Source organism: Hippoglossus stenolepis, chromosome 8 (assembly GCF_022539355.2).
Source record: "Hippoglossus stenolepis isolate QCI-W04-F060 chromosome 8, HSTE1.2, whole genome shotgun sequence".
Classification (NCBI taxonomy): Eukaryota; Metazoa; Chordata; class Actinopteri; order Pleuronectiformes; family Pleuronectidae; genus Hippoglossus; species Hippoglossus stenolepis.
This window is the reverse complement of record NC_061490.1, coordinates 25,852,362-25,877,347: the sequence shown is the minus strand read 5'-3', so window position 1 is coordinate 25,877,347 and position 24,986 is coordinate 25,852,362. Positions and strand designations below refer to the sequence as shown.

General features: G+C 44.9%; 2 protein-coding genes across 2 annotated transcripts; one reads left to right on the top strand and one right to left on the bottom strand.

Annotated features, from left to right (window-relative positions):
• Positions 1–1,560: 1,560 nt before the first annotated feature.
• On the bottom strand, positions 1,561–8,818 carry nes (nestin). The gene is made up of 4 exons (XM_035164820.2): positions 7,860–8,818; positions 7,269–7,393; positions 6,256–6,329; positions 1,561–5,080 (listed from the first exon to the last, which is right to left on the bottom strand). The coding sequence occupies exons 1-4, from the start codon at positions 8,685–8,687 to the stop codon at positions 2,490–2,492; spliced, it is 3,618 nt and encodes a 1,205-aa protein (XP_035020711.2). The 5' UTR covers positions 8,688–8,818; the 3' UTR covers positions 1,561–2,489.
• A 2,216-nt stretch (positions 8,819–11,034) lies between these two features.
• Positions 11,035–24,587, top strand: capn7 (calpain 7). Its single transcript, XM_035164821.2, has 21 exons — positions 11,035–11,411; positions 12,512–12,620; positions 13,764–13,921; positions 14,061–14,128; positions 14,463–14,696; positions 15,082–15,168; positions 15,309–15,435; positions 15,573–15,658; positions 16,049–16,142; positions 16,628–16,774; positions 16,914–17,020; positions 17,125–17,245; positions 17,605–17,749; positions 18,318–18,417; positions 18,528–18,663; positions 18,773–18,848; positions 19,137–19,282; positions 20,068–20,130; positions 20,213–20,343; positions 21,161–21,253; positions 21,881–24,587. The coding sequence occupies exons 1-21, from the start codon at positions 11,310–11,312 to the stop codon at positions 22,023–22,025; spliced, it is 2,475 nt and encodes an 824-aa protein (XP_035020712.1). The 5' UTR covers positions 11,035–11,309; the 3' UTR covers positions 22,026–24,587.
• The last annotated feature ends 399 nt before the right edge of the window (positions 24,588–24,986 follow it).

The following is a 24,986-nucleotide window of genomic DNA, read 5'->3' as shown; positions in this document are numbered from 1 at the left end:
AATTCGAACCATCAGAGAAACGTGTGAGAACCCTCGAGCATTAGAAAATAAAAACTCTAGGAGTATTTGTCACTGGTTGTGATTCGAAGCCTTTTCTCTCCGTGCTGATGAGTCACTGCAGCGACGCCAAGTTCCGTGGTAATCAGGGAGCTCGTTAGTGAGAAGTTGGCTCAGTGAACACGTGTTGTTTGACCCTCAGTGACCAGGTTTTACTGCGCTAAGGCGCCAAGAAATAAACTGATTCATGTCGCCATCAAACGATTCTTCCAACGATTCGGGACGATTCAGTGGCAACGACCGACTGGTGCCAAACGTCTTTGGATTTTTATCCGTGTGCCAGAGAAACTTTTAACACTTGTATGTTTCAAAAAATAACAACTTTCCCCCGACGCTCGCCGGCTCATTTATTCAGTTCAAGCCAAACTTTAGCATTAACCTCAAAATATTAACATCCAACATTAGCAGTTTGGTTTTTGTGCCAACAAAAGGAAAGAGGCTGAATTGATGTTGTTAAAAACCTATCAGGTGCACAAATATTTCAGATTTTATTGTGTTGAATTGACTTGAAGTCAAAGAATAATTCCTCATCATGAAAAGCATCTGTGACGTCAGGTGTGGTCAAATAAATTCTCATTTAATTTTTATTATTAAAAAAAGTACAGGGGTCTGTTTTCCACATAATTTATATTAATTAGATCAAATGGAAAAGTGAAAATTCTTTAAGAAAGGTGAAAACGTCTCTTAGTTAAACAACAAGTGTTAATGTATCGTCTTCTCGACAATGAAACCGTCTGTGTGTGTGTGTGTGTGGGGGCAGCTCTATTGATTGGTGGAGAACGGGAACAGCTGCAGTTTTATCATCCAGAGCCGCGGCCTCCTCTCACTGGATCAGGTCGGTTCTGGTTTCCTTCCTCGCTGAATCCGTGTTTGGGCAGATTTTGGGCGGCGTGGAGAACGAGCACCAGCTAAAATAGACATCATTGTTTGGACAACTGACTAATGAATGACAGGGGGCACTGGGGAGAGAGGGGGGGGGTTGGGGGTGGGGGGTCACACATTGTTCCCTCTTCTCGTTCTTTTTCCCACTCTCATGGGACGGCCGCTCGCTTGTTCAGGGCCCTGGTGCTGCTTTGTTCGCTTCGAGGTCAGGGGAGCTGGGAGGTGGCCAGGTAACACACACACACACACACACACACACACACACACACACACACACACACACACACACACACACACACACACACAGCTCCAGAGCCGTGGTCAGTGTGAACCCAGAGGAAACAGGGATGGAAGTTGCTGGAAGGCCGTGAGCAGCCGTGTTTCTCCACCTTTGTCTTCAGGATGTATTTGTGCTCCAGGTTTTTCGAGGCCTCTCATCGATCTTCGCTCCGTCACCTGTTTCCTGTTTGAAACAACAGCTCATCTGCTTCGTGGTCACTGGTAATTACCTCCTCCAGGTATTTGTTAGATTGATTCAGTTATTTGACCTATAAGATTAAAGATTCTGAATTCATCATCTGAGGAAATGATTAATAAAGAAATCAAGCAAAGACACTTTGGTGTGTTTCTCATAATCTAGAGTTTATTTTGGATTTTCAATGTACCGCAGCAGAAAGAAACGACTTTATGGGTGGAAATAAAAAGTTAAACAGATTTTCTTCTTCTTCTTCAAACAATCATCTTGAATAACAAACCTTATACAACCAACCATTGTCTCTGTCACATCATGCAAAGGTGATCAATGGACCAATGAGCAGGAGACACTGGTTGTTTGATTCACTGTGAACAGAATCCATCTCTCCTGGTCTCACTGATCACAGCGATCAATAAACACTTTGACTTTCAAACGACCTTCTTCATCCTCATGCCGTCCCCTCATGCAGAAACTCCCCACCTCCCTCCACAACATGCGCTTTGAACAATCTGAACAATCAGCAAGAAACAAGTTTAGAGTTTAGGGAAACAGGACAGGAGCTCGGTCAGTTGGCACATCGGTGGTTAGCGTCGCTGAGGTTCGCACCAAGGCACGACTTTGGTTTTTGTAGTAAACGAATCAAACAGAAAACATAATTCAACTTAAGCTGCGTTCAGCTATTCTCCTGACATTCTCCTGAGGGGCTGCATGTGAGAACGTAAATGTCCCGGTCAGTTGCTGAAGACATTATCCGGAGTTTCTCCTGCCAGCCCCCTGGTGGAATGTCTGGAAAATGTCCGAGGGCTCATGTGAGAAAACAGCAGGAGATTATCTGGACGATTCACCGGGAGTGAGTCGGTGCGTTGATGACGTTTCTGACACGTGTCGGACTCAAGAAGGATGAGAAAGTACACAGAAATGAAGATTTCACCTCGGAAAGACGATGGGATTGGAGAAGCGACGTGATTCTGTAACGTGAACGCGACTGACCAGAGAATCTCCTGCAGAAAGCTCGGACTCCATTGTGTCTGAAAACAGCTTCAAACTGGTTTAAATCGATCTTCTCACTACTTTCCTATTCCTGCTCCTCCCCAGAAGACCAGGATTCGCCCTCAACCTCCGACTCCTCAGAATGAACAAACTCCACTTCGACTTTTCTACTCAACACCTGCTTCACCTCAGACTTCTGTTCCTGCCCTTTCTCGGCTGCCAGCGAGTTCCCGTTTATCACGTTCCTGTTGTCCGACATCCCCCAAACTGGGTTCTCGCCGAACCCTAGATTCTGATTGGTTTGTTCAATACAGGCGTCATCTGGTTGATAGGTGGCGCCAACCTCCGAGGAGGACGCCCAGAAGTCCGTCTTCACACTGGAGGTGAAAACACCAGGGAGGTTGTTGTCTTTTCTGTTTGTCTTCAATAGTTCGGTCGAGTCCTTCGCCTCAAAGATATCGCTCTCGTCAGGGACGCTGTCGGGGGGGATCTCCAGGTGCTCCTCTTCATGGGTCTCAGCCCCTTCGCCAGAGCCTCCGTCATCATGGAGGCGACGTTCAGCGGAGTCAGGCACATTATCACGTTTTCTATCAGCGTGGTCTCTGATGTCAGGGTCCTCGCTCGGGTTTTCCAGGACTTCCCATTCGCCAGTTTCTGGAACATCAGGATAGTCGACAACATCCTCAACCAGATGTTCCTGAGGATCTGCAGGTTTCACATCAGTGGTCAAGTTCTGCATGTCGGAGTTGCTGATTTGTTCCACATCCGGCCCGTTGATGAAGTCACTGAAGCTCATGAAATGCTCAGATACATCGGGATGTGTCACCATGGAGACGTTGTGTTCTTCCTCCTCCTCTCTTCTCTCTGGAACAGTTGTACCCTCTTCATCTTTGCGTTGGCCATACGGCTTCTCATCCGGGTAATCTAGAAAAGTGTTTGGAAATGCAAGTTGGCCGCTTATCGTCGCTCCAGATTCCTCACAGAAAGCCTCGCTGTCTGTTTTTGTGTTTCCAGCCTCTGTAGGAAGCTTCTCGTCGCTGTCACCGACCTGCTGCTGTGCGAAGTGAGAACTGAAGCTGTCCGTCGACAGGCTCTCTAATTCCTGCTCCACAAGTCTGTCGGTCTCTAGCTCCTCATCGTACTCGACACTCACGGGTGCCGCGGGTTTCGGAAATTCTTCACTCTCTTCATCTGAATATTCCTCGTTCACTTCCTTGTTCATTTCTTCCACACGTTCTGTGTCCTTCACCGATGTCTGATGCTCGATATGAGAGTATCCCAGGTCATATTCCTCGTCCAATACTTCCCCTTCCACTTCCTCGCACAGATCCTCCATCGTTCCGTATCTCTTCGACTTGCCTTCGCTCCACGTTCCACTTCCTGTCTCCCCGAGCCTCTTCTCCTGGTCACCTTCACTGGACTCGCTCTCGTCCATGTGTGATGCCTGAGTGTTGGCGTCGGTCTCGTCGCTTTTGTATCGAATCAGAGGTCGAGTGTCAGCGAGGGTGTTGTCCTGAGCGTAGCTGTCGCTCTCTTGCTCGGTCCTCCATGACACCGAGACATTTTGAGAGTCTTCCTCTTCATCATCTTCTTCATTGTCAGGGTCTGGTCCGTGTTCATCATCTACTTGTGTGTCTGTCACTGGAGCAGCCACGTTGTCGTCTTTTTGTGCGTCTGTGGTGACTCCCTGGATAATTCCTCTCTTGTCATGCTTTGGATCTCCAGCAGATATGTCCTCTGGTTCAGCATGTTGTCTTTTTGCTTCGTCCTGTTTTATGCCGTCGTCTGTCTTCATATCAATCTTCCTCTCGATCACACTGTCCCACGTATCCATCTCTTCTCCGTCAGGGTACAACAACTTATCCTCAACATCCGTCTCCTTCGCTCCCACCACAGAACGGCTGATTTCTTCTGTTATCTCAGCAGCTTCGTCATCTGAGCTGTTCTCATGTCGGCTGAAGTCTGTTAACTGGTTAAAGACACTTTCTGCAGCCTCACATTCAGACGCTGGACTTCTCGTCCTGGATTCAAAGGTTTGTTCAACCACTTCTTCCGTTTCTGAATCCGAGGTCACCTCTGGCACATCCTCCACTTCTTCACTGATACACTCTTTCCTTCCCAGTGCATCAGCTGGAGCATCTCCTTCTTCTGCAGGACCTTCCTCAGATTCAGCTGAGACGTCGCTGGGCTTCTCTGTCCCTCTGACACCGTGTGGTGTAAAGTCGGGAGCTGTAAACTGATGGAGACTAACTTCACCACTGAAGGCCGGCTCGCTGTGGAGGCTCGACTCTACCTGACGACTGACAGTTGACTCCACCGGTTCAACATCCTCTCCACCTTCTCCTCCTTCTTCTCTCAGTGGAACACAAGCCTCCTGCTCATTAGGAGGCGACAGCGGCTCAGCGTAAGTGACTTTCTCCTGAACCTCCTGTGGACGGAAATTTTCGACAGCCCCGTCCTGCAGTATCTTGGGATAAGGGGTTTCCCACGTTTCTGACTTTGCTGCATCTACATCTGCGGGTTTCCTTGAAATCGTTTGGGTTCCATTGAAGGTCGTGGGTTTCCTGCTGCACAGTGGAGTTGCAGTTGGAGCTGTTCGAACATAGAGAGATGAGAAGGAAGCAGGCTGCTGGCTTCGGTAAATCTTTTTCACCCCTCGAGGACGGAACGCTGCATCTGCGGAGGACAAGAGCAAGAATCAAGATTACACAATAGAGTTTATCTCTGCAACCACAGGGTCCATATGAAGAAGCTTGGTATCTATATAAAGGTAACACTTGTGATATCTCTGCAGGGGTGTAAGCATCAGTCTAGATGTTACTGGGTCAGAGTAAATAAAGATACAACACAACATAAATTAAGATTAAAAGAAATGAATTTCAGAGTGAATATCTCCATGAAATTATGCAATTATTGCCCAAAACCTCGAGTAATCCAACACACATCATCTGAACATGAGCTGTGAAGTGAAGCAGAGCAAAGTCAGAGAGGTTTCGGTACAGATGTGTGCAGCTGTCATCTCCAAATGGACGTCTTGCTGTGACATGTCACTATAAAACTCTCTGAATACGTCTGTGTGTAGAACTTTCTGTAAGATCATTTAAATGTGACCAATGTGTTTATAGCCATTCTGCCACACACATCTTTCCCTAAGACGTTACATCTCCTCACAGAGCGAACTGGTCCGATCCTCCCAGTTGTCTGAGCAGGACGGAGATCCTGTGGAGGAGCTGCCTCCCTGAAGCATTGTTAAAACAGATGTTCTCAAAGGGGTCTGGACACTAATGGGGGGATATTGATTATCTTTTCCTCTCACCACTGTTACCGGAAACTAAAGCCATATGGCTCAATAACCTTTGGTGGCTCGCATTACTGGAGCAAAAGTGCCGAGCTCGTGAGCCCCCCCCCCACCACCGCCACCCAGCACTCTCCATTTAAAATGATGTGATTACACACTCCGAGGGGCTTTTAGTTAGACTCAGTGACATTAAACCGTTACAAAGGCAGAATATTAATGATAACTCATTTCTCTCAGGCTACGTCCACACAACTACGTTTTAGTTTTTAAACTGAAACGATCTCCGTCCACGTGGGCAGAGCTGATTCATAGCAGAGCTGATTCATAGCAGAGCTGATTCATAGCAGAGCTGATTCATTCTCAGATGAAACCAAACTGCGTCCTTCCACCAAGTTGTGTGGAAATACGTTCTGCAGTTTTGGGGAACTCTTGCTCACAGACACACGGACAGGAGTAAGAACATATAGGAGAGGATCTATGCAACATAAGGAGACACTGAGCTCGTGCAGCAGTGAACTGACATGGAGCTGATGGACGGATGTTGTGTAATCACCTGTGATGGAAACGTCTCTTGATGGGTTTGACCGACACTTGTCTCCCTTGAGGATTTCACTGTCCAGCAGAGCTCTGCAGAGACATGGAGAGGTTATGTGCACTATGAAGACGTCACACACACACACACACACACACACACACACACACACACACACACACACACACACACACACACACACACACACACACACACACACAAGCCCACATGTGGACCACACCAGTCTCATTCCAACACACGATAATCAGCTTTATATGAACTTTAATCTTTAAAAAACACAATTTATGTGTATAAACAGTTTCATGTGCAGTGGATGACATTGAAATGTGTCCTCTGGTTGCGTCCCCCCCCCCCCGCCCACCACTCCCATTCTCTGCTGTTATTCTAGACTCCCTCTGCTCATTAAGCGTTGGCTCTTCCCTGTAGGGCGAGGGTCAATATTCTGAGGAGGTGGGGGGAGGTGGGGGGAGGAGCGAGGAGACGCCACCATAGAGTGGAGCTCCATAATGGATAAGATTATCTGTGCAGGACGAGAGAGGCTGCAGCTTCATGAGACGTCCTGTAGACTGCTCTTGTGCTTGTGTTGGTTTCCGATCAGCAGCCTCAGGTTAATCTAATCATCTGCAGTGACGCTGACGTACTGAAGTTCAGCTGGACTCATGTGTTGATCCCTGACACATCTGCTGTGGATCAATCTGAAGCTGCTTTCAGACACTTTCCTGAAAGTTTCACCAATATTTCCTCCTGGTAAGATTTCTGGAAAATTCCCAGCGAGCGAGTGGGCGTGTTGACGAAGTTTCTAAAACGATTATAATCTCTCTATGATTTGGCGGATTTCTCCAAACTGCTTGTCAACGCAGAAATAAACGTTAGGGCTGAGCTTCTTCTCCCTCCATCTTCCATGTGCTGTCAACCAATGTGTCATTTCCTGCCTCCTGCTGCTTTACAGGCATTTTTAACTGCGGTGCTTCAGGAAACTAAATTCCATTAAAGCATCTGAGAGTTTAGTTTACCTGTACGTTGACACCTCCAGACCCAGAGACATCTTCATCTGCAGCAGGCCTTGATTCTCCAGGAGGAGACGCTCGATCTGTCGGCCCAGATCCTCCCTCTCAGCCTCCAGGTCCTCCAAGTGCGCCTGCCAAAACAGGAAGTGAGGCAGGAAGAGGAAGCGGTTAAAACAGGCACGAATGTACTCTCAAGTCAAAATAAACACTCTTTGTTAGTCATATTCTGTGGATTGCTCAACTGTCTATTTTAAATCCCTTGTTAAAACATACTTTTATTTACTTTTATTATGAATTTACCTGCATTTTTATTATATTATATATTTTTAATTCCTTTAAATCAATTTTATGTCTTTTAGAGTTTTTTTTAATGAATTTTTTCTTTTATTTTTCTGATTCCTTTATTGTTGCTCATGATTTTATGACCTGTAAAACCTTGTAAAGCACTTTGCAACTTAGATTTTCTATATTTACAAAGTGCTCTTTAAATAAAGTTATTAAAGAGAGTTATTAGATTAGGGTCATGCTTTATAAGAGGATGTCTACAGGCACAACAAACAGGATCTGCACCATCACAGCCGGACGTTCTGGACTCACCTGCAGCTGCTGGATCTCCTGGTTGTGTTTGTCTCTCTGCTGAGCTGCACTCGTCTCCAGATGCAGCCGGACGTCCTGATGTGAGTCCACCTCCTTCTCCAGGGCTTGGAGCCTCAGTTGGCTCTCGCTCTTCTCCTGGGCCACTCGGGTCAAACGGCCCCTGGCCTGGTTGAGTGACTCCTCCAGCTGAGCCAACTGGCCCTGGTGGATCTCTGCGGCCTCCTGCCAGGCTCTGGTGGCCCTCTGGGAGTACTCCTGCCCCAGCTGGAGGAGGTTGGGTGTCTGGTTGCCCCTCTGAGCCATGGGGGGCCTCGTGGCTCTGGAACGGATCAATGTGGCCTCCATGTGGGCCACATCCTCCTGATGGGTTTGAATGAGGTGACTCATCTCGTGCTCCAGCTGACTGACCTGCTCTCTCAGCCACATCTTCGCCCTCTGCTCCTCGTCCAGCTCCTTCCTGCTTTGCTCCAGCATCGTCTTGGCCTTGATGTGAGCTTGAGCCTCCCTCTGCCTCAGCAGCTCCAGGAACTCAAACTCCTCGGCCAGCCTGCCGACCTCCTTCTCCGTGTGGGCCCTGTCCCTCCAGGCTGCGTCCAGCTCCTGTCTTGCCCGCCGCAGCTCTTCCTCTAAGCCCTTCCTGCGAGTGGAAGCTCCGTGGTTGCTGTGTCTCAGAACTCCGATCTCCTCTGCAAGCATCAGATTTTCCTCCTCCAGGTGTTTGACCCGACTCAGGTAGGTCTCCAGGCGTCCGTTCAGGTTCAGCATCTGGTGCTTCTCATCACCCATCTGGCTGTGGTGAAGGGGTTTTCGTGCAAAGTGCGGCTCCATGTCAGTGTCGGGAACAGAGGCCTCACTCGGAGCAGACAACTGTGACTCCGAGTCTGAGCCTGAGTCAGGATATGTGTGTGTGAGTGAGGCTCCTGTGAGGATCTGGTGGTGTGACTGCAGGCAAGAGGCTTCCCTTTCATAGCAGAATTAATGAAGGGGCTGGGCCCGTGGAGGGGAGGAGGGATGGAGAGGGAGGAGACTGGCGGCTGGAGAGGGAGGAGGGAGGAGAGAGGAGACGAGGCAGGATGAGAGGGAGAGAAGTGAAAGGGCAGACAGAGGGAGTGATGTAATCTCTAAGGTTAACTCTTTCACCGCTGGCACTTCTTTTTACAGATGCAGAAAGAACCTGCACTGGTCCGAAGCTGAAGGATTTTAATGAACAGAAATTCAAACGTTATGAGAGACATCACAACAAGCATGAAGGTTTTAGACTCTGACACAGAGGCAGCAGAGAGAAGGCCACGTTATATAAACCAGTTGCCAAGTAGGTAACAAGGAATAAGCTGTGATATGTTTGTGCAAGAATAAATATAAAAATATAAATTAACAGTTTAGAAATATTATGAACACTAGAAACTAGAAAACAACATCTGCAATTTAAATGATATATATTTACTATTTGACGTATCTGCAGTAAGATCGTTACTGGAAAGGGAAAGTTCATGTGTTATCTTGTCCTCAGAGTCCTGCAGACGTCCAGGTCCTGAAGAGGAGGCAGGCTGCTGCCGAGCACCTTCTCAGCAGAGGGAATGATGCTCTGCAGTCTGGCCTTGTTCAAGGCAGGAGCATCATCCTGTGATGAAGGAGGAGAGGATGGACTCCAGGATCGATGTGTAGAGCTCGATCTTCTTCACACAGGAAGTGCCTCCTCTGCTGGGCTGTTTTGGTGAGGGAGCTGATGTTCAGCTATTTTGTTATAAAACATTAAAAATCATAATGGAAATAAAGGAAACATTAAAATGTAACTCACACCTCTCACCTCTCTACTGTCACAGTTGCATTGAATCTTTTTTACTTGATTCCAAGTTTTCCTCCATTACAACAAGCCCTCATGTTTGGTTTGATCAGAGATAAAAAGGAAAACAGATTCCCACTCATTGCTTTCAAAATGTTTCTTACAAGTTAAACATGTTTGGTTTTGTTGGTTGGAGAATGGTGGAGCTGCGTGGAGGTTGTGGAGCTCATGGTCGTGAAGGTCATGAGCCGAATGAGGAGTCACACATTCTGCAGCACGTTCGGGATCTGCATCTGAGAAGTTAGGTGATGATTAGAAGTAATAAATCATAAGTGTTTTATAGGCTCTGTAAGTTTGCCCAGCGATGCCAGGGAACGCTCCAGTCGGACTTCCACATCGCCATCTAGTGGATATCTCACAATACTGCAACAGTGCACTGCAGAATCAGAATCAGATTTATTTATTATGTGCACACAGTCAAGGAGTTTGACTCCGGTGTCATTGTGCTCAGTGTACTTACACAGACGGACATACAATTACATACAGACTACAAGAAACTGGCAAAATAAACAAAACCACTATTACCAGTTAGACTTAAACTGTGCAAGACATTTACAAGGGTGGACAAAAAGCATTTAACTAATATTCAGAAATGCTGGAATTGTGGAACAATAGTGCAGTGGTGCAAAGACTCTCAGACAAATATGCATCATTAAAGTGCATGTTACTTATAAACATGAGGAGGTGAATCATATGGTGCAGAGTTGCTGGGGCCAGTATGGATTGTAATGTAATATGTATACACCAGGTAGACAGTAGTGCATGTATATAATGTACAGTATATACAGTCTGCTTAGATTGATATTGTCTGAGATATGTACTTTACTTAAGCTGCAGCTACAGAAGGTATCAGTAACTTTAGGTGCATATGGCTTCATCTATTACCTTCTACTCGCATGTTGTTATATAAGTTAAAGGAGAAATCACACAGACGATCACAGCCTGACAAACCTCAACAACAAACTCAGATCAGTGAAAACGACCTGAGGGTCAAGTTCAGTATGTGAATGTGGTTCATTTAAATCTCTTTATTCACTTTAGTAGAAATGTTCATGCTGTGCTGAGCATTTTAATATATAAAGTTATGTTATGTAATGATTGTAAAGACCTAAACTGAAACGACACCAAAGGTTCTCTTCATATTCTGGATAATAATACTGGATGGTTGTCTTCTATAGTTTAGTTTCATATTGTAATGAGCTCATTAGTATTTTATATTCATCCTGATTTGGACCCACGAGTCTGAAAGTGACAGCTTTGAACGTCTCAGCTGCGAGTTGTGAAAATGACGATGGCGCATTGAACGCACCACCGTCTGCTGTCCTCCACTGCGGCTGCGCGGAATCTGTTTCCCGGAAGTAGCGGCGTTGTTTTGCTAGTTTAATGTCACAAGTGGAAGCGAAGCCGCGTTTAACGAACTGACAACGCGACGCTTCACGATGCTTCCTCCGAGCTGACGACCCGAGCTCTGCTGCGGGTCGGTCCCGGACCTTTCCAGAACATTCGGCCGGTGTCCGGGTCCAGCTGGACGGCTAGCTAGCCCTGTTAGCTCGCCCTGTTAGCTAGCTAGCCCGTTAGCCGTCACCTGTCAACAAGTTGTGTTCAGGATGGATCCCGCGGAGCTGGAGCTCGACGCGGTGAAATTCGCCAAAACAGCGATCACCCACGACCAGAGCGGCAAATACAACGAGGCCGTGTTCTACTACAAGGTCAGAGGTTTGAATCCCGCAGCTGGAAACCGCTGCTGCCTGCCACTGTTAGCAATTAGCTTAGCTTAGCTTAGCTGCAACTTTAAAGTGTCGCTTAAAATACAAAACACCAAACATCTCATGTCGTTGAGTTTCTCTCGTGGAAGGAAAACCTGCTTCTGTCTGAGTCTCTGTCCATCACATGTATATCCAATAGAAGTGCAGGATTATTCTAGTTTTAGTATTTAATATTATTACTATATATGTGTATTATAACAGCTTTTACATCATATTATGTTCAATATCATGTGCAGTAATATTTACTCATTACTACTTACTGACACTTTTATACTAGTGAACTGTCTAAAGTAACTTGTTTCTGTTGTTTCTACCAGGAAGTGGTTCTGCTTTCACTCCGTATACACTTTACATGTTTATTTCACCTATAACACACTTTATACTTTAATTTTCAATTATATTTTAAAGACTTAATACTGTTTTTCTCTGTCCTCTCATTATATATTTTGACAGTAACCTTGGAGCAAACTGTCACATGAATTTCCTTCGGGATTCATAAATTCTTATCTAAGGAAATAAAAGGGAAATGCTCTGCTCTTTTACACGTGTTATTAATACTGTAAATATCATGTACATTCACGTTTTATGTGTTCGTATGCAAGTCAACACGGGGTCAATCGTACAATGAACGATGTTGGACGATAAGAAACTGATCAGCAGTGCAATAGAAAGTAAAAGCAAAATAGAAAGAATACAAAGTTAAAACTATATTCATTAAAATGTGCAGTGTGACCTCCCTTATCTCTATTTATCCTGCTACTCATACACGTCCAATTGTCTCTTTAATACTTATATAACCTGTGTTGGTGATTTTGTATGTTTAGTTTTTATCTCTTGCATATCTTCTGGGTGTGGTTTTTATAAAGGCCATTACTGGTTTCCACCAACACACCCCACACATACTTTATGCTTCAATTATCAAGACAAACAACTGATCAAGTTAACGCGTCATTTCATGTAGTTGAGTTTTGTGACTGTCGCTGTCAGTATTTAACTGATGAATGTGTTTAATAACTCTGCTTGTTTTACGGTTGTTTTAACAGGAGGCAGCCCAGGCCCTGATATATGCCGGCATGGCCGGGTCCAAACTGGAGGGACTCCAGGACAAAGTGAATGAATACCTGGACCGAGTCCAAGCCCTCCACAATGCTGGTGAGCTCAGCCGACACAGAGAGGCACTGTTTTGTTTTACTCTCCTGGTTGGAGCGGATCCTCAGTTCATTTGTCGTTGCTCCTCCCTTCATCTCTATCAGACGTTCTAATGTGTACGTTTGTATTGCACATTCAAATTGTAAGAGAAACACAAGACGATACAAAAGAGAGGCATTTAAACAGGAAGTGAAAGTCGTGTGCATTGAGTTAAAGTAATAAAGAGTAGTCAAAAATAAATTAAAAGCTAATGTTTAAGCAGTGACAGTAGGAGTCTTTATTGCGTTTCTATTTTATTTCAGCTTCTGTTGTGTTACATGATTCCATGAATCTGTCCCTGTTGCTCACCTGCAGTTTATCTGATCTGTATTCGTACAGAGGTGAAGTGTGTGTGATTAGTAAAAGGTAAGAAATGATTCAGGACTTTGAGTGAATGCAGCCTGAGGACATACTTTCTCAGTTGCTGTCTGACAACGTTTTTCCATGACTCTCGTCACAACATGGGTGTGTGTGTGCGTGCACATGGGTGTGACCACAATCTGCTGGAAACACTGGATGACATTTAGTTCTGTGTGAAGCTTTAATGTTTTCTCTGAAATGAAAAGCAAACATTTGCTCTAAAGAGACAAATGTTTTTATAACCTTTTTACAAGTATTGGTCATATGTTTAAAAAAAAGTCTCAATCCACTTCAGCTGAAACACAGATTACTTTCCCTAAAATGACCATAAAGTTGTTGAAGTGTTATTTTGATGTCGTTCAAAAGATCTAATTCATCTGTCTCACTTTTTAATAAAGGTGTTTAAGGAAATGTTTTTGTAAGTTTACAGTCTGAGTGACTTATTTTACTGGACTGGTAAAGCAAGGAGAAACCCAATTGTGGCTCTTTGGGTCAGACAGATGGAAACTGAACATGCCATCAAACACACCACCCTGTCTTAAACTGGACAACTAACAAAACAAGTGTATAAGTCTCCAAAAGCCAAACTGGGCTTTTTTCCCTCTGTGGAAAAATTTAACATATGAAAAAAGCAGTTTTCCTGTTTGAAGTTGAGTTAGAATCAAAGTTGAACTGAAACGTGAACAGTCGGAGGGTTGAACGTGTGATCTGTGTCCTGACTGACCCTCTCTGAACCTTTCACCCCAGTCCAGGCACAGAAGAGCGACCCGCTGAAGTCCCGGCAGCAGGTGGACATGGAGCGTGCCCACTTCCTGGTCACTCAGGCCTTTGAGGAAGACGAGAAGGGAAACGACGATGAAGCCGTAGAACTGTACACTCAGGCTGTGGAGCTGTGCATTAAGACGGTACCTCTTTCCTTCTCTCTCTCCCCACTGTGACTAAATGTAACTTGAGCTGCTTACATGAACTCCAGACATGTCCCTGGTCTCCCCTCACATTATTCCAGCTCGCTCCAACATGTTTCTCTTCCTGTGTTTCCAACAGTCCAGCGATACCTCGGACCAGGCGCTGCAGACCAAACTGAAGCAGCTGGCACGCCAAGCTTTAGACAGGTGAATTTGAAAATGAGTTCTGTCTCCTTTATCAAAGCCAGAAGGGTTTATACGTCCTGTTCTTGAGTCAACTCATTTCAAGTTTGTTCTTTTGTTCATTTTTCTTTAATGTTTGACTTTGTTATTCACGTCTCCTGATCTTTATTAGTGTTTATTTTTGTTTATACACCTTTGTTTGAATTATTATTATTATTTATTATGTAATTGAATACATTATGAATAATACACAATTATAAATAATCTAGATATTAGATTAGATATTAGTGTATTTTGTTTGTGAGACTCTCTTGGTTTTGCAGCGTTAATTTAATAAACCTCCTGCATCTCCTTCCAGAGCTGAAGGTCTTAAAGAGTCCCAGTCCAAATCCGCTTCAGCCCAGACTCCGGACAAGACGGGGCCCTTTGGAACCAAGAATGTGAGTGGGGCCAGTTCTGGGGGACCAGTCCGCCAGTTCTTCCCCCTTGGACCAGACTTCTCCATCCACGACCGACCTCAGCCGATGCGGGCGGTCCAGTCCAGTGAGCCGCAGGGTCAGCGCTACACGTCTGAGGAGATCGAGGTGCTCAGGTGAGGCGGCCGGTGGAGTCGGTGAAGCTTCTTTACAAGGATTAGTGACTCACAGATGGAGGAAGATCTGGAAAAACATAAACATGAACTTCCAGGTCGGGAAAAGTCCTGGAAAATAGACACATTAGTCTCCAATTGTATTTTTTACTGCACATTTAGGGACAAGGTGAATTTAAAAATGTGTTGCTTGGTATTTTTAGAGTCTCAATATGTGACTGTAAAATACTTTTAAAGGGTTTAAAAATGATCCTTAAAATGTCTTGAAATGTGTTGAAATCTCAAAAATAATGTCAAGTTGAAACCTGCCACTGAGAACAAATACATGTTCCTCTTCTTTTGTCTTTTGACCACAACTACCACTGACTGTCGTGTCCCTATCGTTCAGGAGCACATCTAAAATCAATGGGATAGCCTATGTGCCCTTCATGAGCGTGGACCTGAAGGAGCGGTTTGCATTTCCTGTCCCTTTCTCGTGAGTTTGACTTCTGCTATTTTGCATTATTATTATATTTTGCATTCACTTTGTCACATGAGCCAGTTACATTGTGAATTTCTTTGCATTGTTTGTTTTACAGTGAGACGAACTTAATTTTCTTTGTTTCTTCAAACCAGGGACAAATCAGGGAAACTGGCGCTGTCACCCAAACAAAAAGCCATCTTCGCCCGCTGGGTGCGGCCGGACGAGATCTGCAATAACCCCATGATGATCATGTCTGTGTCCAGCTTCAGTATCAAACAGGTCAGAGGGTCCAGTCGCTGTTTGCCCTGTGCCGAGAGTTTCTCATCTTTTGATTGAGGAGCTTAGTTTGAACATGTTGAGCCTTTTCGCTTGTTTAGAGTTGAAACATGACCGTTTGCTAACCTTCTCTTGTCCAGACGGTCGTGTCTGACTGCTCCTTCGTGGCGTCGCTCGCCATCAGCGCGGCCTACGAGAGGCGCTGGCGCAAGAAACTTATCACCAGGTACTTTGTGGTGCTTTTAGGGTTTCATCCATATTCGTTGTCCGGGGGCAAACGTTACATAAATCTTGTTTTTGCTTCTCAGTTCTATGCCTGTCAGCGTTGAAATGCATGTCCAATGGCTTTTAACTCAAGAAAAATAAATTTCCCCTAAAAAAAATCCCATGAACATTTTGTCACAGTCTTCAATGCGGCACGATAATCGGCTGAGATTTAAAAGTTAAGATTTAAACACTGTATTCACAGAGAAACTGCACTGCACTGTTTCTGGGGATGTTGGGTGTTGACCTGAATAATTCAACTGAACCCACGTTAGCTTCCCACAGACTTAGTGTGATGAAGACTGGAACATCTGAGTTAACAATCATCCCTTATGCTCTGTGTGTGTTTCAGTATCATCTACCCTCAGAACAGGAAAGGGGAACCTGAGTATAACCCCTGTGGGAAGTACATGGTGAAGCTGCACATCAACGGAGTTCCCAGGAAGGTAAAACCCTGTCAGAAGACCAAGAAGACACACAACACAGAAACGTCTGTCTGTACTCTGACGCGCTCATTTGCTTAATGTTTGTTTATCTTCTAAAAGCTTATGGATACGGAAATAAACAGATGATATGGAGCAGTACCACCGGGTTGGGGGGGGGGCAGTGTAGCCAATAGTTCAAACTGGACAAGCATAGCACACAATGCATCGTTTGAAGTAGACACATCTCTTTTTGTACGTAAAGGCAGCATGAATGAGCCTCAGGAGAAAACAACATAAAGTCCTATAAATATGAGGCAGAAACTGTTGTTTAAATAATTCAGAACTTAAACTTTATACATAGACAAACTAGCCAATGAGTTAATGTGAATGTAATGAATGACTGTGTGAATGTAAAAGTTCTGCAAAGAGCTTAAAGCCTGTGGTCAAGGGAACTCTTCTTCAACACAACTCATCGGGACAAATCACCGTCTGTGTCCCCGTTGCAGGTGATAATAGACGACTTCCTGCCGGTGGACCGTAACGGAGAGCTGCTGTGCTCCTACTCCAGCAACAGGAACGAGCTCTGGGTGTCCCTGATAGAAAAAGCCTACATGAAGGTGATGGGAGGCTACGACTTCCCGGGCTCCAACTCGGTGAGTGAAGATGGGGAAGCCGGGAGGTGCAGCTCCTTTTAAACAGCTTAGTTCACCTGCTGCGGTGAAACTGCTCAGCCCGACACTGTCCTCAAAGACAGGACAAGAACAGACGTTTGATATTTGTCGTGTGTTGCAGAACATCGACCTGCACGCGCTCACGGGCTGGATCCCCGAACGCATCGCTATGCACTCGGACAATCAGTCGTTCAGCAAGGACGACTCCTTCCGCATGCTCTTCCAGAGGTGAACACACACAGTGTTTCTTACACTCATCTTTAAGTGTAGAATGACAAGCTCTTTGTTACCGTGTCCTTCCTCTGAATCTGCTTCTCTGTCTTCATCTTCAGGTTTCACAGGGGAGACGTCCTCGTCACCACGGCAACAGGGGTGATGACAGAGGAAGAAGGGGAAAAATGGGGTTTAGTCCCGACGCATGCCTACGCTGTTCTGGACATCAGGGAACACAAGGTGGGCCTGATTAACGTAGCATTAGCATGTCATTGTTAGCACTTTTATAAATATATATTATTTTTTATTAATAAAAGTCAAGATTCAATTTAGTTACCATTCGGCAACTCAGAGTAACAAACTTATTATGAGGGAAAATGTGATGTATTCCAACTTCCTGATAAAATGTTGTTTTTTTACAAATCCAAATGGAAGATTTAAATGTTATCCCTAAAACCTGTTGGTTATAATCAAGGTTACTGGTTGTTAATCAAATCCCCTGGTTTCTATGGCGTGAGGATAAACACGTACATTCCCCCCCCCAGCTCCTTGTATCTTCTGTAGTTGACAGCGTGTCTGTGGACTCCTTGTTCTTGCAGGGGATGCGTTTCCTGCAGCTGAAGAATCCGTGGAGTCATCTGCGGTGGAAGGGACGCTACAGTGAGCGGGACGAGAAGAACTGGACTCCTGACCTCCTCAAATATCTCAACTTCGACCCCAAGACAGCACAGAAGTTTGATAATGGTACACCCACTATTTATCTTTCTGGAAATTAGTATATTGAAACTGTTATTACCAAGGAGGTTATGTTTCCCTCCAGTCTATTTGTTTTTGGATTGGTTTGTATGTTTGTTTCATTTTAAGAAAGATTAAACTAAAACTACTGAACAGAATGAGGTACTGGTCAGGGAAGAACTCATTATGTTTGTGCAGATCTAGTATTTTCTCCCACTTTCTTTAACAATCTGAAATCTTAACATTTTCCCTGATTTCCCAGAGAATAATTCATGGATTGTGATGCAAAAAAAAATCATATTTAGTGAACTGGTATCTATGAGTGTGTGACTTTTGGGCCTTGGCAGAGTTTCTTTCTGCTCACACCTGAAATAAAGAGATGGATAGAGTGAATGAATAGAGTTGACCAGTAGGGATCTGATCCCTCAGGATGGATCTTAATACCTGGTCTGAGGGTCAGTGTGTCAAAATAACAAAAGGGTAAATATATCCCTGAGGTTTAAGGCACAGACTAAAGCAACATAAGTCAAAAATATTGATATTAATGTCCCATATGTTTCCCTGTGTTTCTCTCCAGGGGTTTTCTGGATCGCATGGGAGGACCTTTGTCAGTACTATGATGTCATCTACCTGAGCTGGAACCCGGCACTGTTCAAAGATTCCTCCTGTATTCACAGGTGTGTGTTTGTGTTTCCAGCTGATCAGTGACAGTACGTCAGGTAACCAGTAGTTTGACTGGTGAGGAGAGTAACGTCCCAGTCTGATGTGGTTTGTGTCCCGTCTGCAGTAGCTGGGATGGGAGGCAGGGCCCAGTGAAAGACGTCTACAGTCTGGCCAACAACCCCCAGTTCAAGCTGGAGGTCCAGTGTCCAGCAGGGGGCGCTGCAGTGTGGGTGCTGCTCACCAGACACATCACTGACAAGGTAGAGAAACTGACGAGTCATATTTTGATGTATTGACCAATAACGTGGTGACCTGATGTTGTAATGCTTGACTTTTTATCTGATGACGTGTGTTCGTGTGTTCTTCCAGGATGATTTTGCACAAAACAGGGAGTTTATCACTCTGGTCGTTTACAAGACGGACGGGAAGAAGGTTTACTACCCAGGTAACGTCTGTGAGACGCCTGAGAGGACGATGTCTCTCTGGGGCACTAGACTGAGATATGTCCTGTAGATGGGTGTGGCAGGGAAGTGAAGGCAGCACTTTGTCACACCTTTATTTCTGCCTCACACGACGAGGTCACGTTATTCTATCACAACACCTCCACTTCTCTGACGTGACTCATTCACAGAGATAGCAGCAGACTTAAAAATCTATATTTCACCTCACAGACAAAGAAAAGACAATAAACACTTCAGCACCGTCAGCTGTCTTCTGTTTACGCTCTCAACAGCTGACCCCCCTCCTTTCATCGATGGCATCCGTATCAACAGCCCCCACTACCTGACCAAGATCCGGCTGACGAGCGCCGGGACGCACACCTTCACACTGGTGGTCTCCCAGTATGAGAAGCAGAACACCATCAACTACACTTTACGGGTGAGAAGAAACCTTTATGTTCCAAACCCCCATCAGACCAACCGAGGGAGTTAGGAACGTGTGTGTGTGTGTGCGCACGTGACCTATTTATAATTTATGCACTTAACTGCAGAGAGGACTGTGGAGAACAGTTCCTGCTGAAATACATTTTTAATGAAAAGCGTGCGCTCATTAAAAATGTGTGCTCTGTGTGCACTGTACACGTGCGTGTGTGTGTGTGTCTGTGTGTGTGTGTGGTGTGTGTCTACTGCCGTGAGCGCTGCAAGCTCTCTCTCTCTCTCTCTCTCCACCAAGTGAGCTGTGGAAACGATCTCCTCTCGGCTCAGATCAGCGTCTCTCTCTCGTTCGCTGAGATCAAAACAAGAAGCAGGAAACATGAAGTCTTCTCTGATCTTTCTTTACCCAGAACAGAGCTGATGTGAAACATTATTAATACTTTAATGCGTGAAGATACTGTAGTCGTGAATAAATGAACGGCTTTGTTTTAAAGTGGGAAACGCACCATTTAGAAACATGTTACACTTTGTGTTACACAACTGCTGAAAATAAGAAACTATATCAGGGTTGTTTGTTTGCTCCTGAAGTTGCTGTCTGTTTTTTCTCTGCATGAAAACCACCGCTCAGACGCGTGTGGCTGCAGAGGGCGCTGTTGCTCAGTGAAGTTACATATTGTTGCTTGTAAATCGATGTTAGCATCAGTACGAGCAGATCCATCTTTCTTCTGTTTATATGTTAAACCTTCTTTTGTCAGAGCAGCTCTGAACAGGTTTGGGTTCTTTCCTCAGGCTTACGCTGGATCCAAGTTCACCTTCTCCAAGATCCCATGTCCCTTCACTCACAACAAAAGGGTATGACATCGTCCAACACTTACACATGATGTGTTCATTGGGCACTTTCTTGTTTAATGAATTATCGTTGCTCCGTCTCCAGATGAACGGCCAGTGGAAGGGGCTCAGTGCCGGAGGTTGTGGGAACTACAAGGACTCGTACAAACACAACCCGATCTATCAGATCAACCTGGAGCGGTCGGGTCCGCTGCTCATCGAGCTCCGAGGGTCCAGGTCAGAACAATCCTCTCAGAACAGATCAGTTTCAAGCAAAGCACAGTTTTTTACACAAGCATTTTTAGCTTTAGTTCTAGAACAATATATTAACTATTCAAACAAAAGTCAAAAATCTGATGAGTAGCTTCACACGCATCTTTTCCTTCAGTGTCACAATGAACATTGTAGCTTCCTCTTTTTGAGATTTAGACGGATATAAAACCCAAAGTTCCACAGACGACCTCCAACTGGTCAACTTGTTCCCTCGTGATGATGTCATTGTTACGTGTGGTGCAAAATGTGTTGATAACTTCTTTTATTATTTATTATGGTTTGTTGACTTGCACAACCTTTTAGCTTAGGTTGTACAGATTTTAGAGATATGAAGCGTGAGAGGATTCTGCAAGAAACGACGACACTGCAGGAACATTTCTATTTTAGAGTTCAAACGGTTAACGACTCATTAACAGGATCAAATTAACACCTAATGATCGTCTGGCTCTCTCTCATCTACTGCTGTCACACACACACACACACACACACACACACACACACACACACACACACACACACACACACACACACACACACACACACACACACACACACACACACACACACAGATGACTCAGTGTTTAATCTCAACATTGGGCTTAGTGGGCAGACAGGGTGTCGAGAAGTTTCTAAGCCTGATGCATTTACAGTATTTTTCATTAAAATATATTCTGAAATGTGGTACTTTAACAGTGTAGAGCGACTTAAACTCCCAGTTCTCCTGCCTTAGGTCACACTGATCTGTGTGTGTCTGTGTGTGTCTGTGTGTGTCTGTGTGTAGGCAGTACAGTGTTGGCTTTGAGATGATGACCGTGTCGACGGTTGGGGATCCAGGTCCAGCAGCCGCCCAGAAGAGGAACAGTGGAGATTACAGGTACAGGCCGTCTAACAAACAGGCTTCATCAGGGTGTGACACAGTGGAGGAAGTAGAGTATCTCAAACTGATTCCAGAGCTGCTCTGACATTTTACTGACATTTTCCCAGAGGTTCTGTGTGTGAGAAAGCAAATGTCAGAGTCAGTCGCTCTGGAGACTTTCTGGAACTGCAGCCCCCTGAGTATAATGTCTGGAAAATGTCAGAGTGGACGTGTTGATGAGGTTTCTAACACGTGACGGACGTGAAACTGGAAGAACACAAACATCTCAGGATGAAGAAGAGGAGCCGTACACGTAGAAGACGAAGACGTCAACTTGGAAACACGAGGAGGTTCCAGATCTTTTGGTGATGAGGGCCGACGCCGGTGTGGATGAGCTGTAAACAACAACACTGATCTTTCCACAGCAGAGTTTATACGTCATGTCCGGCCTCCTGCTGCTCTTCTACGTGTACGGCTCCTCTTCTTCATCCGGAGATATTTGGATTTATTTATTTTTTCAGTTTTGCATACGTCAGGTGTTAGAAACGTCATCATCACGTCCACTCGCTCTACGTTCTCACATCGGCTCACTCAGACATTTGTGTTCTCACATCCAGAGTCTGACTCTTTGTCTCTTTGGTCCAGGTGTGGTTTCTGCTACATGGAGGCGGAGCACGTCCCAGCTGGCATCTACAACGTCATCCCCACCACCTTCCTGCCCAAACAGGAGGGACCCTTCTTTTTGGACTTTGCCAGTACCTTGCCCGTCAAGGTCTCCCAGCTCCAATGAAGACAGAGCTGGGAGCAGGAGGAAGATACTCGTCAGGGCATCAACACACACTCCTGGTGTTTCTGTTTGAATGTGACGCGGTGTCGAGGCCTCCTTAAAACCCAAAGAGCCCAGAATGTGACTGGTGGCCTGAACTAAACAGCGTCTCACACGTCCTGTCCCTGTCCTCTCCGGCTGACGGACAGATTGTGACACAACTTCAACCCTGACTTGATGCCACAGTGTTATGTCGAATAAATCAATTCTTAATATGGAGACATCAAGAGGATCTTCAGAGTGGAGCCCCTGCAACAGTCGAGGAGTTCTGGGACAGAAATAAAACACCTCGGCCCAAAATGGTTATTTTATAAACAGTTATTGTGAAAGTGGAACTTTCTGTCTTTATGCCACAAAAAGCCAGACACCATCATCGAGGCAAATTGTTTTCAGGTTCAGTTGTTTTGATGCAATGAGCATCTCATGCACAGAAGTTAATCTTCACTACTCGCTCCTGGAATATCGATCGTTCTCTGCACAAAGCTTAGCTTCACGAGAACGTCCCTCAGTAGACCTCATGCTTCCTCCAGCATCACTTACACACTCATAGGAATCAGGTCACTGAATATTTCTGATCATTTTCATCAATATCCATGAATTATTTCTTGAGAAATCAACTGTTTCCTGGACTGAGTTCTGTCCAAAAGAAAAGTTAACGAGTTCTTCCTTGTTTTGCTTTAACTTTGGATTATTGGTAAAGAGCAGATGCTTCATCCATCTTTATTTACTGTCTGTAGTTTGGAGCTGCAAATATATTAAACAGTTAAGAAAGACACTTTAAAACCAACACGTGTAGAAGTGGAACTTTTACTGACTGTGTTCAGGAGCTTAGACTTTGTCAGAAGTTTTAAATGTGGGTAAAACCGCAAAGAAAGCAGATTGATTTCTTTCCCGTCGCCAGTTGAAGAGTTTCAGTTTTTCTCCTGTGCGTCAGGTTCCACGTCACCAGCAGCTGAGGCGCCGTCCCCTCGCTGTCTTTCCAGATTAGCTCGTCCACCCGGTGTCACGTTTCCATCGCTGCTGATAAAGACCTGTGTCTCCTGCAGAGTCATTTGACCCTGATGACGAGGATGTTTGAAGAAAGGGGCTTGAGATGCTCGTTGCTGCAAAACGACTTGAATAAGAAGCAGCCGCTTGATACTAAACCAAACGTGTTCCCTCGGTTGTTCCTCTCTGCCCGTCTCGCTTTGCCCAAACCTGTTCACACTTCCTGTCCTTGAATAATCTGAGGAGTCGCTGCCATAAATCCTAAACGCAGTTTATTTATTGAGAGTCAGACAGAAGGGACAGTGTGTGTGTCCTCGGTTCCCTTGAGGGTTGTTCTTCTAATTCTCAGGAGCAGTGCAGCAGAGCAGCACCACAGGGAGTCCAGCCTGGCAGCAGTTGAATGATGTCACTTCATGTTGTCTGTGGACGGCTGAGTGAGAAATATCAGCTGATGTGAGTGACAGGTGTCACACACCGAATGTTCTACCTGTGTGTGAGTGTGTGCGTGTGCATGTGCATGTGAGAATGTGTTTAAAGGAAAACATTTGAATGTTTTGCCAAGAACACATCCTCTGTTTTCCTTTGTGTCACCAAACTGCACTTTTTAAAATCCTTTCTCTTGTTTATTGTCGAACATAATCTCGAGAGAAATCAGCTCCTCTTCAGTTTTCAGTGAGAAAGTTTCTCTCCTCTGCATCATCAGGGAAACTTTGCAGCTTGTTCTCGATTTGGTGGATTTGCTGAGTGAAATCTGTTTTGGTTCGAGTCCGTCAGCTGCTCGTCACACGGAGCCTCCTCACGTGTTTGAACAGCTTAGTGTTTGCTGATGAAGACCATGAGGTGCAGGTGCTTCTCACAGACGTTCGGAGGTTCCATGACAAACCTTCTGTTTACTGAACATGAAGCGCGGCCCCGAGCTGCTGAAAACAAACCTCGGTCACGGCCTGCTACTCCATTGTTTTAATTTCAATCTATAAAATCAAATTTTCTAGATCCAAGATCCAAGATGTCGAAATATTTTACAGAGATATAAAATGTAAATCAAAAAAACTTTTCTCAGCAATAGAGCCGGAGTCGTTTCAAGAATCTGGACAATATGACATTTTCAAAATAGAGCTCAAGAAACTAGATGATTTACTTAAAGCTGTTTTTTATTGAGTTTAAATCCAGGAGTCAGATTGTGGCTCAGAAACAAACCGTGACCTCTCACAGGAACGTGTCGTTGAGACAGTTTCACTCGTTATCACTCATCTGGAACCCGGAGCCGACTGAGGCTGAGTGAACCGTGAACGCTGGTCAGAAAATCGACATCTTTAAACATCCTTTGCCAAGATCTTGTGTCAAATGTCCACTTCTTCTTTAATGATGGATTTTAAGTGAAAACGAGTTCCCTGTCCTCGTCACTTTGTTCAGTCACATGGATTTTAATGGACTCGTGCAGCGAGCTGTCGTATGAATGATGATGTAATGTTTGCAGAACTTGCACTAAATGTTGGGACGACGGATGTTTCAAAAATTGAATACAGAAAATTATATCTGCTTCTGTCTGTGCTCTTTATTTACTCATGCAGCTCTGAAGGTAAAAGCACTTTACAGTCTCTCACTCACACACCAGCAGTTGAGATTAGATCCAAACCCATTTAACGGCTGGTCGATAAAAAGGTTCAGATTCAATTCTTTACTCCCAAATACACAAACTCAAAATCATATGTGAAATGAATAAAACCAGATTATTTAATCCTAAACTAGTGTTGAGATGAAAGCAGGTGATGCTTCCCCCAGTCGAACACATTCTTCCATCTTCAGCATTTGAAGCCAGAGTCTGCAAAGTATTTTTTTAATTATAATTACAGAATAAGGACAAATTCAATTCTTTGAGCTCCTCATTAAAAAGGTTTCATGATGAAATAGTGCAACAGCAGCTTAGTCAGAAATGTC

Excerpts from the sequence above, each read along its gene's own strand:
- nes (XM_035164820.2), bottom strand. The coding sequence starts at position 8,687 with ATGGAGCCGCACTTTGCACGAAAACCCCTTCACCACAGCCAGATGGGT. Across the intron at positions 6,330-7,268 it reads CTGGAGGTGTCAACGTACAG|AGCTCTGCTGGACAGTGAAA; the intron begins GTAAACTAAACT and ends ATGTCTCTGCAG. Across the intron at positions 5,081-6,255 it reads AAGAGACGTTTCCATCACAG|ATGCAGCGTTCCGTCCTCGA; the intron begins GTGATTACACAA and ends TGTCCTCCGCAG.
- capn7 (XM_035164821.2), top strand. The coding sequence starts at position 11,310 with ATGGATCCCGCGGAGCTGGAGCTCGACGCGGTGAAATTCGCCAAAACA. Across the intron at positions 13,922-14,060 it reads TGGAGCTGTGCATTAAGACG|TCCAGCGATACCTCGGACCA; the intron begins GTACCTCTTTCC and ends TGTTTCCAACAG. Across the intron at positions 18,664-18,772 it reads CCAGACACATCACTGACAAG|GATGATTTTGCACAAAACAG; the intron begins GTAGAGAAACTG and ends GTGTTCTTCCAG.